Genomic DNA, 20,607 nt, shown 5'->3' on the forward strand with positions numbered 1-20,607 from the left:
TTAGCCCCCCGCAGAGCCCGTTGGCACATAAAACGACCCGCGGGGTGCCCGAAGCTGAGCCCGGCGCCACCGTTACCTCAGGCTGCCCAGGAGAGGGCGCGGCGCAGCTCCCGCCCGCCGCCATTTTGTGAGGGCGGCAGGCGAGGCGCGGCGGGAACGCGGCCCGGGCCAGCAGCGCCTCAGCAGCCACCGCGGCCATGCGGTCAGGAAAAGCCTGTAAAAAACAACGTGTAAAACGTGGGTTTTTTTTGAGCTGCTGCGGGTCTGCTGGTGCCCGAAAGGCCCCCCGACTGTCCACACAAAAAAGCGTTATCTCACTGCATGTTTGCTGCTACAGCAGCAGCATAGGCTTTGGGCTGCTCATGTGTAACTGTGTGGCTCTGCAGAGCCAACCCAATGGGTGTATTTAGTAGCAAACTAGTTAATAAGGTCATACTGATTAAGGCCAATAAAAATACATTCCTCTTTAACAAAAAGTTAAATTGCAAGGTGTATTAAATTGGTTTGGGGGGTGATTTATTTATGAGACAGCAAATGTAAAAGCGTAAGACGTCTGGTCTCTAGAAGAGGTCATGGCTGTATTTGTATTGAAGTGGAGCTCTGCAAAGCTGAGCAGCAAAACTGGCTTGATGTCAGCTAACCTGCTGTCCTTGGTAATGGCCTTTTGTAAAATTCACATCTCTGGGCATTTAAGACAGGGTGAGGCATCTTCAAGCTTTGTCCACTCCTGAGCTGCAACACGCAGCAGTGTCCTTTTTACCTAATTACCACTTGTGAGGATAAAGTCAGAAATGTTCATCTGTTGTCAGGCTAAAGAGTCAGCTGCAGGAGCGTGGATTCAGGCTAGGACCATGAGCACATGGTAAAATGTTCGTTATGCAGTTCTATCCAAAAAGAAAGATAGAGCACTGCTGAAATCATGCAGGGTATGTCCACCTCTGTGAGACACGGTGAGAAGTCAGTACCTGAAACAGCCCCCTCCAGCTGAGCCTGTGGTGCACGCATCTGTAGTTGGTGGATCTTACATCTGGAGACAAGCAGCGTGTAACTTGTGTGTTGGATCAGAGCCAGGGTTAAGCCCCCAGTAGTCAAAGCTGGATCCCTGGTAGCACTCATGATGGGAGGTCAGGCGCAATGAAAGAGCCCTAGTAGTTTGAGAAGGAACACACCAGCACCTCTCCTGATGGGAGGTCAGGCGCAGTGAGCAGGAGGGCCCCCCTCGTGCTGGCAGCTCCGTTCCAGTGCTTGGCTGGACTCCAGAAGATTAAAATAGAGCCTTAGACTGTCCCCTCGGCAGCACTGCCAGCCAGAGCCCTGACAATCCTGGGGTTGTACTCAAACGTGAGTCCCGCGGGAGCGTGGGCTTTACCCTAACAGCTGAGGCACTGAGTAGGTTGAAGCCGGCAGCCTTATTGCTCTTGTGACTCAGACTCAAGGAAGAGAGGGATCAGGATGGAGCCACGAGAGAGAAGGGGATCAGAATGAACCCACAAAGCACAGAAGGGGGAAGGAACAAGTGTACCCCAGAAGAAAGCTTGAAAAAATCCTTGTTCTTCCGGGGCCAGGTTCAAAGCACGTATAGCCACAAGAATTGGGTATTGAACTATTCAAGCCGAAGTTCTGATTTAGCTCCTTTCTGTTACCATTTCAGAGAATAAATAAATAAATAAATAAATAAATAAATAAATAAATAAGATAAAGAAAAAAAAAAAAAGAAAAAAAAGAAAAAAGCCAAACGAAAAAGCAACATTTTCCTTTCTCAAGCATTTAAAAAGTAGTATGGGAAAAGGTGAATGCCATACAGGTTCTTGTGAAGAACCTCCAAATAGGTGGCAAAATCTTCTGTGGTCCAGAAATGATCACAGCTGAGGGGAACTAGAGCTACATTCCTGTACATATGTGACTAGTATTAAGCACTTAAACAAAATGCTGGATTTTCAGAAATATGGAGCACTCCTGAGTTCTGCTAAAATCAACAGCAGTGGCAGATACTGGCATTTCTCTGAGAAGGGTATTTCAAGCCAGGTATCTGTTATGTATTTCTCATCACTTAATGTAGGTATCCACACTTAACATGTTTTGCTTCAGTATTTTCAGAAAGCAATTACAAACAGCAAACACTGGACAAAACATTTTGGCACTGCCTTTTTTTTTTTTTTTTTCTTTTTTTCCTGGGAACTCAAATTTAGTTGACTGAAATTTTAAAACCATTTATTTTGAAATTACCACATTGTTTCAGTCAAAAGAATGCCCATCTAACCGAATTCAAAGATTCTATTTTGATATTTCCAAAAATAAGCATTAATATTTACTGGTAAAAAAGACTGGTTTGTCTGTAAATTGACTTTACTGTTAGTTTATAAAGCTCCAAAATTGCTGTTCACCATTTTTTTTCTCTGAGTGTGTATGTGAGTGGAAGGAGGGTGGGGATATTACCTGATTTTTTCCCCTGCATGATTGCTGTAATAAAAATCAGAATAATTAAATCTGTAATTCACACAGATAGTAACATAAATCCTACTGATTAATTAGGACTAATTAATTAATATTTAATATTTATTCAAAAAGCTAAGAAAATAGAAAACAATTAGTAACTCCTTTCAAAATGAACATATATTTCTTTGAGATTTTAAGCAGTGGTCTGGGGAAGGAAATGGTGAAGCTTATTAATAAAGATTTTTTTTGTGTGTTTGCAAAATAAGCAAGCAAAAAAAAATCAAACCCCAAACTTTTATTTAAAGACAAAATTAAAAAATACATTAATAGTTCGCTCAGAGAGATGACAGTTTATATAAGTTAATACATTTGAATGGAACAACAAAATGGTTATCTTTTGCTGTCAGAAGAACAAGTCAAAAACATGCCTATAAGAGTTTTTTAGCTTCTTTCCAGTTGGTTTAAAAGCGTTTCAGTAAAACAGCATAGAACACAGAGGCAATTATAAAACAGCACTGTCTGCAAGAAACCATGGCAAACTTGCTATAAAGGTCTGTAGGAATCGCATTGTTCACCCACTTATCTTCTCATGGAAAGATAAAATCTTAGCTCTGGGCAAGCAAAACATGTGAACAACCTGGCCCTAAAAATGCATTGCACATGCAAAAGTGCATCAAAGTTATTTAAGTACATGCACACAATAAATCCTTCTCTTGTGGTGTTTCTTGTAGTTAATTTCATAGTAGTACTGTACATGACTAAATGCTCACATTTGTTTTTCTCTTTTACTAACTTAGAAAACGTGGTAACAATCTTAATGTTTTGAAATTAAAAATCAAGGAAGCAGAAATGACCGACAGTCACATTTTATCTTACATTTTAAGAATTATTTTGCTCTGTTGTTTAACTCCACTTTGGCTGCATTTTAGTTCAGATATTTTCCATGTGTGAAAGTATCCACAGATACTCCAGTAGGATGCTGTTATTCTGAAGCTTGCATTGAGTTGGCATGTCATGGCTGAAACACAAACATTCATCAACATTTGCATTACCATATATACTTCTGCACAAGCTATGGATAACAGACTGATGCTGTAGTAAGGATGCTAGCCAGAAAATTGTGTCCCTGCTCTGTCACAAGCTCTCTGTGTGACCTTGGGCATGTCACTTTTTCCAGTTACGGCATTATCTGTACAAAAGGGAGAACAGTGCATGAAACATTGAAAGGCTCAGACAACATGGCAGCTAAAATACATTTAGCAACCTGCCTGTCTTGGAAACAAAGTGTACAATTACCCCAAGCAGAATCTCTCCAGTGTCTCTGCAGCATTCAAAATGGGATTGTTCTTATTTCTCTTGCTTACATAGAGTAACCCAATTTTAGACTACATTAGAAATGTTGCTGTGCTTTTCTTTTCCTTGTATAAGAATATGTGAAAAACAGAATCACAACAGAAGAGCATGTTTCACTTTTATAAGGTAGTTGCCTCAGTAGGTAATATCTGGGGTGTTTCTCGACTACAACCAGATTATATATACCCACAATACCGTATGTTTACAATGTGGCTTGAAAGCATAGATTCACACCAGAAATAAACAGCAGATTCTGTCTGGCTGTCATTGTAAATAGACAGCTGAAAGCTACAGAGCCTGTATGAGAGCCTTCAGGCTCAGAAAAAGAGGGCTCAGTCTGTCAGCCTGCAAGATTTTTATGCTGCTCATTTCTTTGATGTGAAGATGCTTGTATGCCAGCAACTTCTTCTGCAGGTATAACACACAGATTAAAAAGATGCCTTTTCAAATCTGACTATCCAGACATCACTCCTGTATTAAGGCATTTACATTTATATAAAATGATTTCCAATTTCTGTTGATTTTGATGGGAGATTGTTTTCACCCACAAAGTCTGGAAGCCATGCCCATTCAATTTAGATTTCTGACAATGCAGATCAAAATCAAAATTTGGAGACCATATTTCAAAGCTTGGCTTTAGAAATAAAATATTTTCCAGTAAAAATAAAATAATTTAGAGAAAGAACACAAACTACAGTCAGATTTCCATTGATTGTAAGGCTCACGTACATGGATACTTGATGATGGTCAGAACCTATTTAAAAAATACAGCTTAAAGATTATACAGAAGTACACATGGTATTTAGGATTATGTGAATGCATAGAGTAGCATTTGTTTTTGTTAATGAGGGAGAAGACTTGAAGTACATGATTTTAGTAGATCATAGGAGCTGTAAGAATGCAAGAGCACTTCAGGTCTTCTAAAGCTTAAAAAAGCTAGGTTTCTATGATACTAGATCAAACAAAAAATTCTGTTAAGAACATTTTTATGACAATGATTCACTTGAATAAACCTAAGATTTCTTTTACCAACCAATCTTTTTTCTAAAATAGTATTTAATATCTGAAGTTATAAAAAATATTTGTAGTCTTGAAAATTATTTTTATTGTCTATTTTATGTACTATACATGCCTCTTTCAGGAATTATTAAAGAAGCATGAGTCATACGGCACTCATTTACTCTTGGCTCATGGCCATCCTCAATATATATTTTGCTATTTTCAAACCATTTGTAGGTACATATGCATGAAAATATTGTTGTGTCAAGTCCCAAGATCACAGTTAGCACAGCATACATTGTTCATCTATATATTTACAAAGTTTTAAAGCACATAAAATTGTGCATTATTATGTACCAAAGTTTAAACTTTAACATACGCTTGGTTGCATATATAGCAACAAGTTACAATAAAAATCTGAACAAAGACAACCAATAAACAGCCAAATTGCTATGTACAAACAAGGCAGGAAGCAATTAAACACTGCCTTGCACATTTCACTTAAATTACTTTTTCTCTGAGGGGAAAAAAACAAACAACCCCTCTTGCCCTCCCTCAGGCCCCCAATAACCCTAAACAGTCTTCATTTTTTTCAGTGAAATAACTGGAACTCCCATTGCATTCAGTAGGGGATTCATTTGCATAATATGGGAGAGAAATTTGGTCCCTACTACAAGACGTAGCAGTATGTTATGCCCTATGTGTTCCCCTCCCAGTACCACACAGCAGCAGGGTGGGCTCGCTCTCTGAGCCCTTCTCAGACAACAGTGTCTTTGACATCCAGGGGAATATTCCATGAGATAAAAACCCTTTTGTCTTCCTTACACGTATCATTTTTTACACTAGTGTAACTGTGTTGTTTTTATGATGACTCCACTGATCCAGATCCTTGGCTGGTATTGAGCCAGCCTTGTGAGTGAGTGGAGCTCTGCTGATTTATACAAGTTGATGAATACCTGACTCAGCTTCAGTGGAACTACTCTTGATTTACACTGGTGCAAAAGAACTTTGAATGAGGTCCAATGAGAGCAGAATTGGGCCCAATCTGACCTTTATATAAAGTAAAACACAAAAAGTCTGCATGTTTACCTTAACATCTGCTTAATAAATTACTACAATTCACAGTTTGAAAGTAGATCAGTTAGTGCTACACCAATCACTTTTTCTTATTTTAGATCATGTAAATTTTCAAAGTAATAATAATAATTAATAAACATAAAAATCTGTTATTATTTGATCAACAAAATAAGAGGTTTTATGTAGCCTAGTCACAGAAAGCTTAATAACACTTTACCCTTCTATAGGATGACTGGTTTAAAGGCTAAATCTTGCCCAAGACGCTGTGATACAAAAAGGCTGAGGAAAATATTCTAGCGTGACTCTTACAACACCCTTAAAACACAGTGTGAGAGACAGTAAACTGGGTAAGAGCTCCAAGCTAGTAGCATCTACACAGCTTCCAAGAGTACACAGGGCCTGCTCTAAAGTCCAGTAAAATCAACAACAAAATTAACAAAATCCTAATGAGTTTGGAAACACTTAGAAGAGATGCCTATAGTTTTTGTCTGCACAGACGAGGGACAAACTACTGGCCTGAGCACATTTCCAGAGTATAACTTTTCAGCCCACCTCGGGGAATGTTGCTCTCAGTTTTTGCAGAGAATATACTGGCCAACAGCTCTGCTTCGCACTTCTGGGCATGATTTAGCCTTATGAATTCTCCCTCATGAAATCAGAAGATAAATTATATTTAAAAATAAAGTATTCTAGCTATTTAGTATTTTGCTGTAGTGGAAAAATCAGAGACCTACCTTGATGAAGTCTCTGTTGTCTGAAAATTCAAGGCCCCTTTTCTAAAAATACTTTTTGCTGATGGCAAAGTTCAACACCTCAGAGAAATTCAGAGTAAGTTTCCAAGTTGTATACCATATTTTCAAATACACTATACCCTTGTTGTTAATAAGGCTGTATTGAAGTTTTACGTAACAGTCATGAGCCATGTGTTTGAACACCTTAAAAGAGTTGACCAGCAACTTAATGCATTTCTTTATACCATACGAAATGTAAAGATGCACCATCTCTTTCCAAAACACTCTAAACATAAAAGTTCAAGATAAAATATTACATCCCTTTGCACCCCCTTTAATGCCTGTATTTAAAAATACGCATACTTAAGCAATGAAGTATTAATTTATAGATTTCTCTGTGTGTGCCCTTACTGTATAGAAAATCAAATTGTTTATTAATATCCAAAGGCAAAGCAAAAACACATGCAACTATGGGAAATAAATGCTTTTTAGCCACAGGTACCTTCAGGCAAACTGTCCACAAGTGGTCTGCCTTTTTGTATATACAAAGAATTGTTAGTGTAAACCTTGCTGTTTATCTATATCTAGCTTCCTACCAGCAGAAACAGGAATGTTGCAGACCACAGGAGATATAGTTCTACTGCTTTTCTGAAGGGTTATAATATTTAAGCGCTATGTTTTTTTTCTGGCCAGTCAAGTCATGCCTAGAAATTAGGAGGGACTGGGTTCAGCCTAGGCGAAGATAAACTGCCTGAAAAACACAGGACAAAAGCTCTGTGCCAAAATGTAAGAATAAGAAAGACACATATCCAGAAGTTTGCAAAACCTAAGTACCCACTTTACAGCTGAGCTTCAGCTGACGTAAGTGGGTACAGACTCATTTGAATGAGCTGTTTGCTGACTCACAGAATTCTAGTATGCTCTGGGCTCTGAGCCTCAGTGTTTCCTGTGTCTGTGCAAGAATCCTCAGGGAGGGACCCTAGCTCCAGTTGGAGGGAGGATTCCTAGTGATTAAAGCAATGGTTTAGGTTCTTAATTTTAAATCGATTCCTTACTTTGAGCCTTTACTCTGAGGTCTACTCAGAGCAGTCACTGAATCCTTCTGTGCCTCTATGAAGTGGGGATAAAAGTGCTGAATTTCACAGGATTCTTCTGAATTGCTGTAGTTGCTTGTGAAACATGAGAGTGATCTTCCTAAGAGAACCACAGAAGTATTATGATTAGTATTATGACAGTGCTTGAAAGACATCTCTTTTTACTGTCTACATGTATTTATCTCTGGGTGTTCATTACTATTCTTTTAAGGAGCTGCTTTACGCTGACTCACTGAATAGGCAGGAATAGCAATTTAGAACAAAGACAAATATTTCTCTCAAAAGATAACTCAGTACTTTATAGACAAAAGTATTTAAAGTCAGAACTATCATTTACTAGTTTGACTGTTAAAGCTTTGGAAGAGCCTCGATAGAATAAAGGAAGTATGCCTCATTGGACATCACATAAACACCACTTCCATATAACAAGGTTAAAATTGAGATGGTGTAGACTGTGGCTGGCATTTACAGTCCTAGATTCAGATTCTGTCTTAGCACTTGCAGGTAGGCAAAGTTATGATAAGGTCAAGCCCTTTCTGCCAGTAAAAAAAACCAGCTCTTTATTAGATACTTGACTACTTCTGGAAAAGCTCAGCACCAGGAGTAGATAACAGATTTTTACATCCTTATCTACCCAGCAGTGTGTACCAGTTCTTCTGCTGTAGATTTTACTACTTCTTGCCCTCACTGTTTTTTGTTGTTGTTGTTTTATTTTGTTTTTGTTTTGTTGGTGGCGGTGGTATTTTTTGTTTTATTCTTTCCTGAAGAGCCAAAGCAAAGCAAGGTGGGTTTCATTTTAGGAACATCTTCTTTTATCTCTTCACTTTCTGCAAAAACATATTGCCTCAGCATATTGTTATTTTTATTCTTTAATAAACAGTTATACGGCAGTTTTGCTTAGAGGCTAAACAGGTTAGGGGAGCATGAGCTTGATGCTGTATACTAGAAAACGATGTAAATTATTTTGACTTCTGAATACAACGTAGCTCTGGTTCTCCCTGGTAAAGAGCCCTCTGCTAATGAACATAATCTAAGGTAACAAGCTATTGCTGCCTTCAGTGACAGTAAAACATCACTGTTTGGTGCTATGGTTTGTGAGTTGGGTTTTTCCCGTGCAGTTCCATGTGGCATAAAATGCACACTGTGTGTCCTTATAGCTGCAAGTTGGCACTGACACTTCTGCTCCCCCCATCTTCTCACCCACAGGAATTTTCAGTATGGGTCCCATTCAGAGCCTGTGGAGGTGAACGGCAGTCTTTCCATCCTCACTGAGAACTGGATCAGGTAATGAATATTTTTGGTGCAAAAAGTTAACTTCCCTCTCCCCAAAGAAAGAGAACTTAAAAATGTAAATCCCTTATAGAAAGTTTTTGCCCTTATATCACTGCAAGGACTCTTCTTGGCTTCTGCATACTGACCAAGCATGAAATAGTGAATAACATTTATTTTTGAATTTATGGATTGAGTTCACAGGGATTTTAATAGCGCTGGGGTTATGGAAGTGCTATTTTAATAAGGACCACAGATCATGGGCCCAAATCCTTACCTTCACCTCAAGGACTTGTAAACTCAACTATTTAACTCAAATCTCTTTATTGGAGGCCTTAGAATGTATCCACCTGGAGGCTGAAAAATTGAAAGGTAGAAGGCTGCACAAACATGGAGTGAGGGAATTTAACCAGCAGGAATGTGGCCTATAAAATTAAACTTCAAGAACTGTTTAAGAAAAATTAAAGCTTGTGCAACAGCTGGGGTTTCTCTTTTCATTAGTTCATTTCTCAGTGACTCAAATGTTATGGTTCTCATTCATTTTTGAGATCATCTTCTGTGGTACTGTAAATCTTATTCTAGTTGCAAAGGACAAAATCGTGACTCATTGCGATCTGCCTCTAAACAAACATGGAGTACTAAAACACCATCTCCTACCCTGCTTATGATATTAATATTTATCAGTTGCACAAATAAAAAATTTTAGATTCAAACTGCACCCCAAATTTCCCTAACTGGAATTGCCAGAATATACAAATTTCAGACATAGTGATCAAATACCCCTGAATATACATTGAATATTCAGGACCAAAAGTAAGTACATTTATTTCTAATGTCTGCCTGAGAGTGCCTGCAACATAAAGAAATGTACTCTTGTGTGGTGGGAAGCAGAAAAGACCACCCTTCACTTTGATCTTACATAGACCATGCATGTTATTCATTCAGAGCTCAGCTTCAGTCTGTCTATTCTTGACCTCAAAGGTTGACTGCCTTTTAAGCCTTTAAAATAGCCTGCCACCTTATTTTAAATCTGAGCTCCTGAGGAAAAAGATAAAAATTAAAAAAAATGCCCACTCCTCAGACCGTGTGATAATTATTATATCAGGCTCTGGCAGTGTTCAGAGATGGTGCATGCAATGTCAGTGATAACTTTTGAATTTTCACTTCTCTGTAACTGGCTAGAAACTCTGGGATGATTGTATTACTAGACCAGTTAACACTTTAGTCACATGCAATCTATATATATTCAGGAGGGCTGAGAAATAGAAAAAATATACGAAATGGTGGAAAACACGTTAATAGAATATTAGGACACAGTCCTAACATGAGCACACCAACGATGTTACAGAGTCTGCTACATTGCAGTCAGAACCACTCGTGCTTAAAATTTTACATGCTTGGAGATAGGTGAAAATTGAGAGAACTGCAAAAACTGATTACTAGATTTGCATCCACGAAGTGTTCTGTTATGTGGTGACAGGACCCTACCTGCAAAACTGCCAATGCAAATAATAATGCTTGCATCGTGACAGACACCGCTGTAACACCAGATATCTGGTGATGAAGTCAAATGATTAGGATTCTTTAAAGTGACACAAGTTGCCATTTGCAGAAGCTGGATTTTTACAAGTGATTTTCAAAGTATGGCCCTATTTGTATGATGCTCAGTATCTCCTTGTGGAACAATGGGAAGCAATGTAGAAATCTGGGGTTAAAGTGTGCTGCTGAATACTTCAGAGACAGCAGAACCCAGCTGATCGTCTGGATCCATTTTCTGTTGCATAGCATTGTGCACATCCTTATGTTCTACAGATTGCATGCTCACTCCCCAGGAATTGTCCTCTTCACTCAGAAGTGTTGTTTTATAAGGTTCCACATATATCCTATGGACATTCTGCCTTGATTCCTCATACTTGCCTTTCCCATCTTCTGGAAGGCTGGATGCATGAGGTAAGAAAGCGCTCCGAGATCCATCAATGGGAATCTGTAACTGCTCACTGGAGGTAGGTTCTTGAGATAAATCTGAAGATCTCATGAGATGCTGAGTATACACGCCTTCAGACAAAGAGGCAGACTGTGTCTCACTGTGCACACGCAGCCAACGATGATGCCTGCTGAAGTAGTTGTAATGTTGATGTTTCCCTAGCTTTTTTTTCCCTAAAAAGCTCAGTGGCTGCTTGGAGCTAGAGGACTTGTCTATGCTTTTTGATGTATTCCCTGACATTGTTAGATTGCTCATATACTCTGTGCAATGTTCAGCATTAGTATCAAAGGCACTACATTCTGTCAGGCCTTCTTTCAATGTTAGGCAAGGCTTCATGTCGTGGACTTGTAGAACATCAGGTGCGCTACCACCCACGCCACTGCCTGCCTGCTGGGATATGTCATGTGAGGAGGAGTAAATCAAGTCTAATTCTCTGGGGCTTAATGCATCACTGGAATCATAGTCACTGTCAGTTGGAAGGAATACTTCAGAGCAGCCTTCTTCATCTGAGCAGGGCTGGGAATCTGCAAAAAGAACTCATTAACATTAAGAAGACGAGCACAAGAGAAAAACTGCTTACCTGTCATTTATGTATTTGTTTTCTTAATTCAGAATAATATCTACAATCCTGAAAACATACATTTGTTTCCTCTGCAGAATTTTGTATGGGCCTAGATGACAGAAAAGACAGTAGTCAGGGAGTTTTTAAAGATGTGTTACAGAGGTGGTGGCAGAATTAAGAAAAGCAGAGAGGATTCATTTATTCAACTAAACAGAGGAAAGAATTTGAATTTGAATTGGGATTAAGTTCTGAAAGGAACTGTTTTCTTTTACCTTATCTTCACCAAATTTCATAGAGATGGCTATTTAGGAGACAAAGAAAATCTAATCCAGGTTCTGGTTTTATTAAAGGTGTTGGTTGAGTTACTGCAGATTGATACCTCTCTAACTGTGAGTAGGATGCAAGTGCATTTATGTACCAGAAGCTTGAGGCAAGGCATAGAGGTAGATGAGCAAAACTACCTTTTTCCCTGTTGGCTTAATTATGTATGTTCAAGTCCAAAACAGACACACGCAATTCAAATGTGAATTTGTTGAAAAAAACTCACACTGGCATTGAAATCTCTTCTGTCCTTTGCTACTGAAAGATCAATAACATAATAAGTAGTGGCATATGTGATAGAACAGATTGATGCTCCGTAGCTGTGGGTAGTTTGTAATAGATCCAAAGAAAAAACCTGTGGATTTTCTACAGTGCTGGCTATTCACTTTGACCTAGTGTAAATTACAGTATAGTGCAACAATAAAGAATCAATCCCATGCAGGGCAAGATAATGCTGTAGGTTATATGGTGCCAGAGCTAAGGATTATTCTGTGTTCACGGTCTGTAATACAGGGAAAATTCAGCACAAGGTGCTGAGAAAGAACGCCACCACATAATGGAAAGAATCAAAGCACAATAATCTTTGGGTTTCTTTCTTTATCTTTCTTTCTTTCTTTTTTTTCTTTTTTTTTTTTTAACCTAGTCTAATCAGAGTAGACTTATATTTTTTTCTTAACTGTAAAAACGTGCCAATTTGAAAAAAACAAAATAAAACAAAATAAAACAAATTATTATTACCAAAACAGTCATGGTTGTTGTATAATGCAGCATCTATTGCTTTTGTTTCTACTGTTTCACTTATTCATTGCTTATAGACAGCTCAGCAGAATAAGGGCTTTCATTTTTATCCAAAGTCCTTCTTCTGTTAGCAAATTACGTGCTACTGTTTAATTTGCTTCATTTTTACTCACTGTGATCTATTTCTTTCATCAGTTTAATTTTCCAGCTGTTCAGAGAAGCAATAATGGCCAATGAAGTAGGTATTTATTTGTGTAATTTTGTGTTTTAAAGTGCCTGTCTAAAGCACAGAGAGCATTCTGATATGTGAAAATGGCTGTTGAATCAAACCGGACCACTGGCACTAAAATTTGCTCTATTAAAACAAAACAAGAGGAACATAAGAAAGAATTGCTCCAAAGCAGAAGAGTAGTCAAATCATGGAAAGAAAATGGCTATATTATCACAGAAACAGAAGATGACAAATGGATATTATGGAAAAGTTTGACTTAGATTCTGGACAAATTGTTAGAAACTGTGGTAAAGAACAGACAAATATGTGAGTGATGACAAAGAACTGGTAGCTTTTGTTTAGTAATTTATAGCTCATCAATCTAGTAAGACTGTGAACATATGCACAGTGTAAGAAGCACTAATATGCAGGCATCCTTCCATCTCTGAAGAGCTTTTTGAGAAGGTTCTTTACCAAAGATTCTTAAGAAATGAAGCTGTAATTGAGAAAGAGGGAAAGCCCCTTCCATATATTAATAGCAGTTTGTTGCTGAAGACAACAAATGGAATAGGCAGTTTTCACTATGGATGGACTTTACTAATTGTGGTAAAGTCAGTGACAGAACATTAAATGATCTGGAATAGTGGAATGACAAAGTTGGCTGATGATGAACAATTATTCTGAGTAGCTGAAAGCAAAAAAACAGCAACAAAAAAAGATTGTAAAGGCTGTAGAAGGATCTCAAGATAGTATGTGGCAAATGATTGGTAAATTGATTGTTAAAATAACCTTAGCAGGTATTGAAAAAAATACTCCTTTTATAAAATGAAACTCAAGAACTGTTATAATTAAAAGTGAGTTCAAAGATTTTGTTTGATGAATAAACAAAATTCTCTTACCACTCACAGCTTTCCTCCTCTGGCTTCTAGCCTCAGGTGAGGGGGGTGGTGAAGGAAGACAATCTAGATGTGAAGAGGTTGAACTGATTTTCTTTTGAGAATGTTCTGAAAGATTCACAAGCTTCTTTATTGGTAGGCCAGCTGCTGGCTGCTTGTATCTGGCATACTGCAGTGCTTCTGTGATCCATCTCATTTCCCTCCAGATATCATCAATTTGCTTTTGAGGAAAAAAAGAAATGATGAAAAACTACAATTAAGTCTGTATATTAATTTTGTGGAAGTGTGTAGTTTCAAGTGCCTAAGCAGGTGAGTAGTCACTGCCAACAGTCAGCAAACAAGCAGGCTCCCTGACAGGAGACTTCTGATTTTAGATGGTCTGACCTGCCTTTGGTTAGGTGTTTTTTCTCATTCAGAACTGCAAGGTCTGCATAGGACCAGACTTTTAAATTAGGTACCTCAACTAAGAACTTGTAGTTATGAGGGATGAATCTAGGCCTAAGTTCTGACACAGAAAGAAACAATAACCATCTTTTGATGGAGTATAAAGTTTGACTAATTTTGTAGCCATTTTTTTCTTTCTTTCTTTTTTTTTTTTCTTTTTTCTTTTCTGTATTGGAATGAAATCAAGATGTCTCAAGGATTCTTGTGAACCCAGGATTATGTTCAAAAGCAGAATGCTCACGTCAAACTGTGTTTTTGAACAGAAGAATATATGTGCATGTGTATATGTGTGAAGGGCTGCAGCAAACCTGTGAGACAAACTGCACGTCTGTTCCCTTATCTTTTTAGCCTGTATGCATTTTAACAGTATAAATCTATACTAGGACAGTTCTAACTCATGCCTGTTGATGGCAATAAGAGACAAGTGCCTAAATCAATGTCAGGATACAGCGTTAAGTATCTATGCAAAGATGCTGTTTAATGTGCATCTTGTGAGTCTTTGATAATGAAGACTTTCAATTTCTTCAGGCAATTCAAGATCTTTGACAACTGAGTAAATGTTGCTGCAATCAGTGAATGAGATAAAGCTGTGAATATAATATACATCTGCTGCGGTATTCTTCCAGAGCTTCCCCTGTGCCTCTCTTCTTGCAGAAGCTTCTGCATTTAAAGCAGTGAGCCTTCATATTAATACTGCAGTGTTTAGGTAGGAAACTACCTTGCAGTTACACAGCCTATGTTCTGCAAGAATATAAAGGTCAAAGAGCCTTGGGTCAGTAAATGGGCAGGCAAAAATGAGTGGTACTTTGTGCAGTGAGTAGTATCAAAAGGGAAATAACTGAGGGATCAATGAAAAAAGGAGACTGTAAACTGATATATTCTAAGACCAGTTTTCCAGCACATCCTCTTAGCTGGAGATAATTTTTCACAAAAAGCATATTCAAACTGTAGGTTTCTTGCCAAAGGATACTGCAGATTAGCCAGAATAGCTAGGGTATTTCTTGCAGAGCCCTGTTAGAGATAGGATAACTGGATAGCTATTTTAACCTAGTACATCCATTTTTATGTAGAGGTGAAATCCTGGCTCCAATGATGTTGGTGCAAGCCTTGCCAGTGAGTTAATTTGGGCTCAGAATGTATACCAATAAGAAAAGCAAATGGTTCATCCATTATCTGCTTTAATTTCAAGACTTCAGTGTAGCTCCATGAATAAAATACAATTGTGTGACCAGTTAGCAAACTTCTCACATATTTGATATTGGGGATCTTATATTTTCTTTCTGTAATCCTCCTGCAACTCCAAACAAAATCATACTGCTTCCAGTTTATGAAAATGTAAATCTTGTTGGTTCTCTCCCTGATGCCACTCTGTAGTATCTTAAAGTACAATGAACCAGTCATTTTAATGAAGTGTGGTTCTTAAATAATTTAGGAACATTTGAAGCATTACGCCCTGTAAATTGCAGTTTAACTTCAATTTTAGTTTCAGTCATTGCAAATTTCTTGTGTTGCTGACTAACATTCTGGTAAAGATACTGATTATCTTATCTGCTTCTTACCTGCTTTTTGTTGTTGTTGTTTTTAAAAAAACTTTTTAGTCGCCCTCTGACTCCTTTTCAGAACTGCATTTATATAGACTCCCTTGCTCTTTACAATGTTTGGTTTGTGTAGTAACTTCAACACTGTCTTAGATCTAGGATCACACAACTGCTCTCGCGGTTTTGTGGTCACCACTGAAGATTGCGGTATGTGGTGGGCTGAGATATTTTTGCCAATAGGTGGAATACAGCTGGTTTTCATTTGAGAGGAAACCTGACAAGGCTAATACACTGTCACAATAATTCAGCACAAAACACTGAAGTTTAAAATATTCTCCCGTATTTTCCCAGCGTATATATGTGACTCAGACACCAGAGAAAAGGAACATAGGACTGTCTATGCAGTGTATATGTACATACATTTATTTTTGATGTGAAGAGTAAAAATTTCCCAGATGCTCCTGCACGCTGGGGAGAAACCAGATTTTCTAGGTGTGAGAATAGGAAGATAAGAAGGGTGGAGACAGTGGGGATGTGCAAGCACAATGGTATATTTCTCTCTGCTCCCCAGCAGGTTAGCAACAGCTCTAAAGTAGGTAAGACAAAAGCAATATGAATTCAGAAAAAGGAGGAACAGAAATATTATCATCTTGTTCATAATTATGGAGGGCCAAACGTGTTATCAATAAGTGGTTATCTTGGCCCCTATTCCAAAAGAAAGTTGCTTGTATATTAAGAATATAGAGCTGTAAACTGATCTGCACCTCACTTGTAGCAAGCCAGATAACTGGGGGACTGAGACAGTATTTCTGTGCTGGACAGACGTATGAATGCTTCCAGGGTTAGCTTGCCATCTTTAACACAGAGCTGCTTTCTTCCCTCTGATAATGTTGATAAAGATTTTTTCTGCAACCTAAGATGAATTTTCATTTTTATTTTTTTTTAATTGGCAATTTATTGTGGTGAAAAATATCTTCAGTCCCCTAAGACAGAGAAAAACTATTACCCAAATGAATGCCATGTACTAGCCAGGCACTAGTTTACCTTGCATTAGATGAGAGTGAGTTTTACAAGCAGACTGACATAGTTCTGTATAACAGTCTAGTATGACTGTCATTTGATTTTACCCGTAAAAATCCTTGTATAAAAGCAACAACTAAGAAAATCATGTTCTGGGCTTGAATTTCATAAAAGTAGAATTGCACTTTTGATACAACTGCTCTTTTTTATGATGTCTGTAAATAATTCTCCATTTAGATTTCAAATTACAGCCTTATGCAATTTTTAAGAAAGCCACCTTAAAATCTCATTGGAATAGTCACAAACAGACTATTACCTGTATGTAGTCTATAACTTGCTGGTGTCTTTGTTTGGCTGCAGCGACTTCACTGTCTGAAATTGCTTCCCTTAGGGATTGCTGGGTTTTCAGAGAGTCCAGCTCTATGACAGCAGAAAGGCGGCAATACAGGCTTATAAATTTTTCCTTGTAACAGCAAAAATGAACTGTGAAAAGACCAAGTGCAAAGGAAACACTTATATTCTGGTTATGAAATATGAAATCCTTAGCTTTCAGAACACACATTTTATTAAATGTAATTACTAACTCTCTGGATGAGTTACTTTAAGCTAGAAATAAATAACACAGGCTCTAATTCTCCTCTCATTTACACTGGACTTACTCTGTTACTTCATCGATTTCAAAAGAGTCATTTCTAATTTATATCTATGTGAAGGGATAATCAGGCTCTTAGTATGCAGCTGCAGAGGCTATGTTGCCCATGATAGCTTAAATCAGAAAAGCTGTTTTTTCTGAGGCTCATCATTTCTTTCATCAAGCAAACATGATTGTAAAACGGAACCCACCTTTTTGTTTGTTTGCTTGTTTTTCAATTGAGTGTTTCAGAATGAAAATATTGTTTTGGAAGGTGATAACCTTCTTTTGGTCTAGGCTAACATAAATCAGTAACTCAAATGTAAATGACAGCATTAAAAGCATTTCAGTGGTATCACAGTTTGAGTGAAACAATTATAACTTGGATAGGTGTTATCGCATAGCATCCTCTGAATTCTTGTGCAAAAGAGTAATACAGAAAGCTAAGTAGCAAAGAGCTATGTGAGCTATCTGTGAAAGAGCTAAGGGACAGAACAGCTATGAAGCCACGGAGCTTCACAAATGTTAAGTTACCTGGCCTTTTAAAGCTGTATTGGTCCAGAACCTGCATTTGTTCAATCAGAACTTGCCAGTTACCTCTGCAAACTGCAGTATAGACATATGAATCTTGCTGAGGGAGAGCAAGTTTTCAGAAATACTTCCCCATTCATTGCAAGCATACAGCATGATCTTGTTATAGCAGTGAATGGCAGCTGGATTAATACTGCTACTTTTCTGGATTGGGGCATGATATTTTTCAGGGTGTTTCAAACACAAAATGCATACACTCTTCTTATCACAAATATTAAAACAGAAATAAAAGCAGTGCCCCAGGTCTATTTATTCCTTGCAAACAACATAAGAAAAATCAAGAATTTCTCAAAATAAGAAATCTGATCACAGAACCATGATTAATGTAACAATAAAGGCCTAATCTGAACACAGAAATCCCACCAAAAAAAAAAAAAAAAAAAAAAGAGAGAGAGAGAGAGTTGGAGAAAGAATTCTACCTTCTGGTTTCCCAGTGATGCCTAGATATTGCAGGGATCTAGTCTGAATAGTGTGTGGTCTTACAGTATATATGCCATATGTGGTGGACTCTTGAGTGAATTACAGCCGCGGTTTCAGCTTCAGTGCTGAAGTTTCTAGCCTTTGTGGTTTTAAGTCAGACCCTTTAATGTTACTTTAACAAATGTTACTTCAACATAGTCTTTTGTGGTTATGCAATTATATAGTTGGTAGCCACCAGCTAATGGGGAATGGAAGCTTCTAATATTTGAGATGTGAATCACAGTCACTTTATAGAACATCAGGGATACATATATAATAAGTCATATAGAAAATGTCATCTGCCTTTGGCCAGATGACTGCTTACTTTAAAAAAAAAAAAAAAAAAAAAAAAAAGAGGTAAAATTCAGCTTTCCATACTGTTCTCTCTGACATGAATTGCTTCCCCACTGCAGCAACATTGCTAAACAGAGAGGTCTGCACCCAGACTGATGTTTTAGAGATTACTTTGTTGCATGTTTATCAGCACCACATCATCTCACTTGGTGTCTTTTGATTTGTCAGCCCAGTGAAAACTACCTTCCAGAAGTGAGCATGGCTCCTGCCCATGGTTTATGTACCACACGATGGGAGTTAAATAGTTTGCAAGACCTCTAATACAAAGATGAATTACACCAGAGATGAATATACTTTGTGCATTAATTTGCACAGTGAATGCAGTAGTCACCTCTCATAGGGAGAAATAATATGCTGAATACACAGAGTCTTAACTGTAGACCTCAAGGTTGCATGTCAAGAAGACAGTAAATCTGGCATTAGGGCACTACAGCCACATCAAATGCCACAGCCATGTGACCCAAAGCACTGAACTAACTCTTTGAGTTCAATTACGTTAGTTTTCTGTTGAAGAGATAACTTTGCCACAGCAGACTATACACCAGCTCACGTATTGTCTGTCTGTACCACTCATAATTTTATGGCAGCTCAGCTGTCATCTGTCCTCCCACAACCAGGATAAAAACCCAGAGTTGTCATGGGCACCACTTTGTGTGCTCTGGCTGATGTGATATAAACACAATCATATGTTTCTGCTTGATTCAAATCAAATATGGGCTGCTGGATGATGGTAGGTCACAGATCTACTACGATTACAGAACCACAGCTTTAGCTGAAAGAGCCTCCATTAATTTCCAGCTACCATTCCCCCTCAGTGACTCTACCAGCACCCAGCAATGATGTATAGCAAATACGGTGGTGATGGTAGTGGTATCACATAAACACTAGACAGATATATCACTGAGGACCGAGTTGCCACTAGAGACCTATTCTGCAGTGGCTCCTTGTATACTGTCTCCATCAGTTTTGGCTCTTACCATTCTCTCTTCTCCAAGGCGGAGTAAAGAAATGACAAGCAGTTTTACAGGCCAGAAGGAAACAGAGGAGACTAATACATAAGGCTCAGCAGTCCCCTTACTCATCATATTCTTTCTAAAAAGAACTATGAAGTCTTTGTGGGCTGCTTTCATGTGGAGCCTTTCTTTACTCTGTGGACCAATGAGAAAGAAATGAGAAATAGAGGAGCTTAGAGCTGAAGCATCTTCTGCTTTCAGTTAGACAGTTGTAAAACCCTGTTTTGGAGGATTCTTACCTAGTCAGCAATGCAGTTCAACAGGAGGAGCACTGCACAGCATGTGCTCCCTAAAGAAGTAGATTCAAGGCCAGTACTTTAGCATTTTTCACAAAAATAGGCTTTTCTTGCACCACAGCAATAGGACTGAGTCTCCCACATTTATTTTTTTTTCTTTCAGAAATCAGAAGGAAGAAGATGACCCTGACCTCAGAAACTCCACTCAGACCTTTCACAAAGTTGTGAGGGAGTCAGACCTTGAGTAGGACTATCTGTAAGCAGGAGCTGCAAAAACCTTCCTCTTCAAAACTGGTTATTCTTGTGACAATTTAGAGGGATGGTTCTTTTTTGCATCTGCTTTTACACTCCAAACTTGCCATATTGAAATTTTTTTATTCTGTTTTTTAAAGAACATCGTCTTCCAAATAAGCTTGTAGACATACTGGATAACTGTGGGCTTTGCTCTATGCTTTGCATTTCAATAACGATTGCTACAGTATATGCTTTAACTGCTCTGCTCCCTCTATAACTTGTACACAGTTATAGGTAGTGTTGTTGCCAAAGCCATCATGTGATTTATTGACTCTCCACTGGGACAAGGGGGAAAACAGATACAACTTTGTGATTTTATTATAAGGAGACTGGGTTAATATTTCTAGGTGAAGCAA

At 38.2% G+C, this 20,607-nt stretch overlaps 1 protein-coding gene and 1 long non-coding RNA gene across 6 annotated transcripts in view; one reads left to right on the plus strand and one right to left on the minus strand.

Annotated features, from left to right (window-relative positions):
- The first annotated feature begins 43 nt into the window (after positions 1-43).
- LOC311421012 lies at positions 44-20,546 on the plus strand. Of its 4 annotated transcripts, XR_014684654.1 has the most exons (4): positions 44-653; positions 8,458-8,474; positions 8,897-8,974; positions 20,121-20,546. It is a non-coding gene; the product is annotated as an uncharacterized lncRNA (long non-coding RNA). The 4 variants fall into 4 exon arrangements; XR_014684653.1 differs by lacking the exon at positions 8,458-8,474 and having other exon boundaries at positions 44-2,055; XR_014684656.1 differs by lacking the exons at positions 44-653; positions 8,458-8,474; positions 20,121-20,546 and adding exons at positions 4,190-4,203; positions 10,772-10,886.
- Positions 8,958-20,607, minus strand: part of ANKFN1 (ankyrin repeat and fibronectin type III domain containing 1) — a 103,457-nt gene continuing 91,807 nt past the window's right edge. For both annotated transcript variants that reach the window (XM_084492518.1, XM_084492517.1), the window contains 3 exons: positions 16,990-17,156; positions 13,675-13,891; positions 8,958-11,467 (listed from right to left, as the gene is read on the minus strand). In XM_084492518.1, coding sequence (XP_084348644.1) covers positions 10,671-11,467; positions 13,675-13,891; positions 16,990-17,156 — 1,181 coding nt within the window. In that variant the 3' untranslated portion in view covers positions 8,958-10,670. The remainder of the gene's footprint in view (positions 11,468-13,674; positions 13,892-16,989; positions 17,157-20,607) is intronic.

Source organism: Aythya ferina (assembly GCF_964211825.1).
Source record: "Aythya ferina genome assembly, chromosome: 18".
NCBI classification, from domain to species: Eukaryota; Metazoa; Chordata; class Aves; order Anseriformes; family Anatidae; genus Aythya; species Aythya ferina.